We start from the raw sequence: 7956 nt of genomic DNA, 5'->3' as shown, positions 1-7956 counted from the left end.
GCTTTTTTTTTTGCAATGTTTCTTTATGCCTTTTAAAAATATCACTATTCATTAGTACAAAAACTTTGTTCAAAAATGAAAATTTTATAAATGATGATTTCCTTAACAGGAAAAAAAAAGATGATGACAAAAATGTATATGGTGACATAAAATAAAGGTACCAATTATTTTTGTTTTAGATATAAATAGTAGTTAACCTCAATTTTTTAAACATACTAAATAGTACCAGAGAAGTAATCCATGTAAAACCTACTTAGTGACAAGGACAATGCAAAATTTCAGATCTCTATTCCTTATGTAAACAAAAATAAAACAATATCAAATTTTGTGCATTACTGAACCAAAGTTCAATTTTATTTCATTATTTTATGAGACAGATAACTGATAATAAACTCTTTAAAATGCAAGTTTCTTTCCAATTAAATTACTTTTTTTGAAAGTTTAATTAGATAATGCATTAACAGTGAACTTTAGCCAGATCAAGCTTAAATAAAAGAATGTAGTATTGACAAGATCACTTCTTCAAAGAATACTTTTCTTTTTAATAACATGTTGCCAGCTGGATTTGTTTTTAACTTATACATATGAATTATAGGGATTTAATAGTTCCTTTTAATTAGCACTTCAAAAATATTTCTGGTCACATGTGACAATTAACTAAAACAAATTAAAGTGCAATATTTTCATATAGCAATACCTACAACTTCCGCCAAATCACTTTTTATGAGATAGGCATACAAAGTTTCCCTCAATGTATGAATTATATTCAACATGGAAAAGAGAATATAGAACACGATACAATTTAATACTGCAACTTACCCCAGATCCATTACATTACAATATGAAGAGAAAAAAAGGATACCAAAGGCAAAACATGGGTAAAAAATGTGATTTCATTAGGAAATGGAAAAAAGTTCTTGTAATTTTTTTATTTCACAGATTTTTTTTTGTTTACAAGGACATGATTTACTTGAAATTTGTCTCTAATTCAATTATTTAGAATGGTTAAATAAAACTTATGAGTGTCAAACATTTATCTGTGCTTAAAAACCACTAAAGAAAGCAATGATCATTTATAAAATTCTCTTCCTCATGTTTTAGGATTAAAATTTACAACCAGGCCTTTTGTTCTTTGTTAATTCAAATTTATTCTTCCCACTTCAAATCTGAAAAATTTTAAACAGACTCATCTAGAGGTATTTGGTATGCTGCTTAACAAAGAAGTACACATATACCATGCAACTGCTTAAAAAGTTAATTTAGCATTTGAGAAAAAAAAAGAATAATCTGGCAGGTTCAGTCAGTAGGTTTCTTAAACTAAAGATTATCTTTGTTACATTCTTCTAGAACATGATGAAAGTTCTAACTTCTCTAAAAGACCATCACGACATCGAATTCATTTCCAACAAGATGATCATGTAGTGGAAGGAATGGTATCATTCCAGTGTCTGGTAGAGTAATGAACGTGGCATTTACTGCCTAACTAACTTCAATGATGACTGCTTCACTAGTTTTTGCTGTTGTCTTCTTGACTGGGCATCCTCAATAGCACTACATGCGCTCTGTAAAATAGAATATTATGAATCAGAAAAATAATCATTAAATTGCAGAAATAAAGACTGGAAGAAGTGAAGGAGAAGAGATAAACAGGAGAAACTGGCCATGTTATATTTGATACAGTTTCAACTAACTTTCACCCGCTACATGGATATTTATACACCAAAGGGCAATAGTTAGTGAATATGGTAGGACCTAGTGAGAGCTTTCTAAGGATAGGGGAGACTTGGGCTTGTTTTTAGGGAGCAGGGAAGTAACCAGTATGCAGGGGAAATTACAAGGAGAAAGAGAATACTAGCAGGGAGCAATTGTAGAGGGCACAGATTAAGGTCGTGTGCAGAGGAACAGACTTGGCCAGGGACACAGCCCCCTCTGCATCAGACACCAGAATGAAAACCACAGTGGCAATATCATATCAAGGGTGTTGGGATTGGAAGCTCAATTCCGTGTGGACGGTCTCGGGCGGGTAAAAGTGGGACTTCTAAATCTTAGAGTCTTACGAGGCCCTCCATGAACAGTGGGGGTTCGAGAAGGTCAGAATGAGCTAGCTCGGCTAGCTCGGGTATTTCCGCCTCTCCCCTGGAGATACGTGATGGGTGGAGTCTCCCTGCCCTTGAGGTCGTCCCGGATTGGAGCACACCTAGTTACCTAACAGCACGATATTGAGATGCAAACTGTGTGGCTGAAGATTAAGTAGGATTGAGGAAGCCTGAAAGCTCTCTCTTAGCACGTGTGGAGCCAAAGAGGATAGTAGGGCTCCGCTTCTTTTCTTTCCTCTCTCCCCTCCCCCTCTCTCCCCGCTTGTACTTCTACTTCCAATCCCTTAAGCTTAGCCTCCTTAGGAAATCTCCCCCTCTTCCTCCTAAGGAAGACCCTCCTGCATTTGTAACCCGGACCCTGAAATAAAGCTCAACCCCTGTTTGACTCTGGAACGTCCTTTCTCTCATACGTGCATTCGGCGTGGCCAGCCGAAGACCTCGGAGGTGAGGTAGGAAAGACTCGGGTAGCCCAATACAGGCCTCTAGGCTTGGCACAAGGGCATGTGAGAGGAGGAGGAAGGGAAAAGGAGCTTGTGGTACCCAGCCTCAGTTTTTCAGTAAAGTATGAGGTGAAATCTTCAGCTGAAAGAGGGAAAGAAGAGCCTGTGGAAGGTCTGAGAAAAGAAAGGAAGGTCTGGAATAGTACCTTTGTGAGTGGGATAGGGAACTGATTGGAGGGGAAGAGAGGAACTGCTTACTATAACTCTGTAGTGAACTTCCTATGGTATCAATCTATTCAATACATGAATATGAGCAAAGGAAGTGGATGGTGAAAAAAGAAAGAAACCCAGAAGACAGTTGTGGATGGAGATCCCATATTACACCACTCTCATGAGTTATCTCTTTTCTTCTCTCCACCTTTACTTAGAGATAATGTTGGCAACAAAACCAGAATATTATTTCTTCAATCAGCAGTAGAGAAAGGTTTGTTTTCAACTATCAGAACTATCAATTTATATTGCTTTTCATTACCTCTGTCTCTCATGCTTGTCAGAATCTGTTACAGCAGAAATAGAACACTCTCCCTTCTTTAAAGAGGTAAGTCTCTATTCCATCCAATAAAATGTTCATTTCTGGAGAAAAACAATCCTGACCTATAATAAAATCTTCTGATTTTTAAATACATTTTAAATATGTGGAGATCAAAATGTAATTTACACAAAGTTTTAAGATATGCTCCTTTCCATACGTAACATTGCTCTTTTAACATATCACCTTGTTCTTCAAGTTAGTCAATGTTTTCATGGCAATCACAATATTTGGGCCACTGTGAGTAGGCTGAGATGATGAAGACAGAGACAAAGAGACTTAGACTCTAGCATTTTTCTCATTCTACGCATTTTATCTGTCCTCTCAAGATCAAATTTTAAGATACTTAAAGGACAGGAACTTTATCTTAAACAACTTTGGATTCCTATAAAATACTCGGGACATGGTCATAAATTGATACAATAAACATTTCTTAATTGTCTGATATATGCTTGGCATTACCATCAATAATTGTAGTTCACATGATGAGCATTGTACAGGCAGAAGCAAACCTAGGATAACTCATCCCCAAGAAATACTGCTGGAAAGCAGAGCCTGATGGGCAAGCTAGGAAGTGGAGGAGTAGGAAAGGGTGCCTTACTTGCACTCCTGAAATCACTCCTAAACCTCTTACTCTTGGTAAGTTCCAAGTCTAGTTGGCAAAAAGCCATGCAAGATAATTCTGAATTTACCGACAAAAATTCTAACTGAAAAGATTCCTGCATGTTGAAAGTGTAAAAGTTACTAAGTAGCCAATACCAACAGATTTCATCTCTTTACTTTTTGCTTACAAAATCTTTAAATGATTTACCATTGCTATTGTTGGATCTTGAAGATAAATTTTTCGTAAACAAACTTGATTGACACTGTCCTTTTTGAACAAGCCATGATCCTGTGTCAAAAGAAGACAGAACACAAACAGTTCTGGATAGGCACAACAAAACAAAACACATTCCACAGTTTTTAAATGGATGTTTAAAAGACAACTCTCATACACCTCTTTAAATGGCTTTCTATTATTCCTTCATTCCCCAGGACACTCATCTCTGGAAATCTTATTATTCTACAAGATTGAATCTTCCTGGTCCTCACATCTCATCAGCACCCTTGCTCCTTTGGCTGGACCAGAACAATTTCTTCCCCAGCTTCTCTGGAGTTTTCCAGCTTGCCCCCTGCACCAGGTACCTTTCTTCCTTCCCTTGTGTGCCTTTCAACTCCCTTTTATGGATTGTCTCTTCCCCTGTTAGATTGCCTCCTTACCTTAACTGAGATTTTTAGAAGATTTTCATCAACACTTGGTGGTGATACAAAGTCTTCAAATGGGTGCTGCCATTCTATGGACATGTGGCCTAAGATCTCCACTTCCTTTATAAACAGCACTCGCCTATTCATAAAGATAGGTAGAAAAAAGTGATTAACAGAGGTCATCTTGTCCTTACACAAGCTATGCTGAAAAATAGTATGTTCAATGGATAACTGCCCAGCAAATGTATATTAAGTTCACATTAAAGAAAACTGATATGCATATTGATTTAGGAAATCAAGATTCAAAACAACATAACACTTTCAAAGTTTACCCCTTGCCAAATTCTGCAGTATTTGGAAAGGTGCAATATTTCATAAAACTACATAAAAATTAACAGGTATACATATACTTGTTAAATACACATATATGTGTATATATATAATACATATATATGTGTGTGTAGGTGTGTAAAATTTGAGGCAGAAAGAGTTTCCAGTTACAAATGCCCTACACTGAAGGATATGAATATATGTCACACTGGCAACACTCTGACTAGAGAAACCAGATGGGCAGAAGCCTCTAAAAATCCTTTACTTGGAAAAAATTCTTTACCTGTTTCCTAACAATATTTATTTACGAAGGAGTTTACCTTCTAGTCAAGGAAATACATGTAAGATGTCACAAATGTTAAATGTCAAAGGGTTTATTTACAGTCTATGATCGGATTTTGATGCCTTAACACTTACTATAACAATACAAATCCATCATAGAAGAGAAGCTCATCTATTCACTAGAAACAAAGACATGACAGTGCACTTGAGGTGTAAGTCGACTGACTGCTTTGGGATACCAACATAGGATCACACATATAGGGCCAGAAAAAACCTCAGAGACTAATTAATCAATTGTCTTCATTTTACAGATGTAGAACCTGAAGCCCAGAGAGGTTAAGGGACTTGCTCAAGATCATACAGTTAGGAGATGGAGTCAAGATGGTAGAGCAGAGGAAGCACTAAAGTTCAGCTCTTCCAATATTCCCCTCCAAACAACTTTAAAATAACACCTCAAATTGAACTGTGGAGCAGCACAACCAAAGAAAAAAAAAAAGGTGAGGTGAGATATTTTTCCAGTCCAAGAAAACTTAGGAGATCAGAGAGATCTGTGACACTGGGCCTGGAGAGCATGCAGGGGCAACAAGTAGCTATGATGGCATCAACAGCAGTACTAGGAACACTCAGGCCAGAGAAGGCCAGGTAATTGGGCAACTGGTCAGAAAGAGATTTGAGAGAATGCCTGTACTAGCACTGGGCACAGGGCCAGGAACTATTTGACCACTCCACTGCCCATACCCAATTCCAGGTCACAATCTCAGGGCAAAGAATTTAGGTATTCCTGACTCCAGGCTTAGTATTCTAACCACTGACCATCTATCAAATTCTATCAAACATTTAAAAAATAATTCTAATACTATATTATCCATTTTAAAAAAATAGGTAAAGAATATTACAAATTCCTTCTGTTACATAAATATAATTTTAATACCTAAACCAGGGAGAGCAAAAACAGTGAAAGAAAACTATAGACCAATTTCTTTAATGAATACTGATGCAAAATTTTTAAATAATATACTAGGCAAGGAGATTACAGCAACATATCAAAAGATATACTAGCACATGATCAGGTGAAATTTATACCGGGAATGCAGGGCTGGTTCATTATTAGGAAAAATTATACACATATCTGACCATATCAATAATAAAAACAACAATCAATGAAAAAGATGTGAAGGAAGGTGGCCTAGAAGTACCAAAGTACTTTGTATACTACATATCAAAACAATATGGAACTGACTAAGAAACAGAGTGGTTGGTTAGTGGAATAGCTTAGGTACAAAATATACAAAAGCAAATGACCATGATAATCTAGTGTTTGATAAATCCCCAAATTCAAGCATGTGAAGCAAAAACTATCTAACAAAAACTGGGGAAACTTAGAAAACAGTCTGGCAGAAATTAGGCATCAACCAACATCTCACACCATATATCAAGATAAGGTCAAAACAGGAACATACTTTAAACAAAAAGGGCGATCTTATGAACAAATAAAGAAGCATGGAAAAATTACTTGTCAGATCTATGTATAAGGGAAGAGTTTCTGACCAAACAAGAGATAAAGAAGATCACCAAAGGCATAATAAATAATTTTGATTATATGAAATTAAAAAGTCTTTTGTACAAACAAAACGAATGCAACCAAAATTAGAAAGAAAGCAAGGACTAGGGGGTGGGAGGAGGAAGAGAAGAGGGAAAGAAAGCTTTCTGCAAGCTTCTATGATAAAAAAAGGGCCTCATTTTTCAAATATATAGGGAACTAAATCAAATTTATTAAAAAAGGAGCCATTCCCTAATTGATAATCAAAGTATCTGAACAGACAATTTTCAAAAAATAATATCAAAGCTATCAATAATTATACAGAAAAAAATGTCTTAAGTCACTAAATATTAGAGAAATGCAATTAAATTAAATTAGAGAAATGCAAATTAAATGTAAATAAAAATTAAAACAACTCTAAGGTTCCACCTCACTCCTATCAGAAAGGCTAACATGAGAGGAAAATGACATGTCAGAGATGTTATGGAAAAATAGGCACATTACACTGCTGGTGGGGTTTTAAACTGGTCCAACCATTCTGAAGAACAATTTGGAACTATAGCCAAAGTGCTATAAAACTATGCATGCCCTTTGACTTAGCAATACTGCTACTAAGTCCATATCCCAAAGTGACAAAAGAAAAAAGGAAAGGTCTCCTGTTTTAAAAATATTTAGAGTAGCTCTTTTTGTGTCTGCAAAAAACTGGAAACACAGGGGAGGCTCATAAGCTGGGGAATGGCTGGCCAAGCTGTGGCGTACAATGTGATGGAATGCTATTGTGCTAAAAGAAAGGAAGAGCAGAATGGGCTAAAAAAAACCTGGGGAGACAAATGAAGGGAGCAGAAGCAAAACAAGACTGTACACAGTAACAGCAACAGTGTAATGATGATCAACTGTAAAAGATTTAGCTACTCTCATCAATACAATGATCTATGACAGTTCCAAAAAATTCATGGACATGATGAAAAATGCCATCCATCTCAAGGCAGAGAACTGATGAACTGTGTACTTTGACAGAAAGCAAAAGATAAAAACAGACCCTGCCTTCAAAGAGCTTACTTCCAATAGAGAGAAATAATAGACACAGAAAAACAAACAGAAAGGAACTACCAAGTAATTCTAGGAGTTAGAAGGCATGGTAACAATGGGGGAGTTCAAGAAATGCCTTGTATAGGAAGTGGCACTTGGTGTAAACTTTCGATGGTACAAATATGGAAGAATGCAAGAATCACTAAGGCATTAGGGGACAAAATGAACCTAAGAAAAAGTTGGTAAGTTTAGACATCCTCACCAAGGATTCATCAAAAGTGGCAGCTGGAATCTCATGCAAATTCTGCCTTCTGGAATTATTCTACTTTGAACCTACAGAACTATGTTATCGAGAAAACTTGAAAGACATTATTTAGAAAGAATTCTCCAAAGTTGGATACTGAG

At 36.2% G+C, this 7956-nt stretch overlaps 1 protein-coding gene across 1 annotated transcript in view; it reads right to left on the bottom strand.

Annotated features, from left to right (window-relative positions):
• Positions 1–323: 323 nt before the first annotated feature.
• The window catches only part of VPS13C (vacuolar protein sorting 13 homolog C), a 188637-nt gene continuing 181004 nt past the window's right edge, over positions 324–7956 (bottom strand). The window contains exons 81-83 of the mRNA XM_072616388.1: positions 4386–4509; positions 3937–4017; positions 324–1562 (exon numbers count right to left, since the gene is read on the bottom strand). Coding sequence (XP_072472489.1) covers positions 1473–1562; positions 3937–4017; positions 4386–4509 — 295 coding nt within the window. The 3' untranslated portion in view covers positions 324–1472. The remainder of the gene's footprint in view (positions 1563–3936; positions 4018–4385; positions 4510–7956) is intronic.

The sequence above is a fragment of the Notamacropus eugenii genome, chromosome 1, assembly GCF_028372415.1.
Source record: "Notamacropus eugenii isolate mMacEug1 chromosome 1, mMacEug1.pri_v2, whole genome shotgun sequence".
NCBI lineage: Eukaryota > Metazoa > Chordata > Mammalia > Diprotodontia > Macropodidae > Notamacropus > Notamacropus eugenii.
Note: the sequence above shows the minus strand (reverse complement) of the source record. Positions and strands in the feature narration are given on the sequence as shown.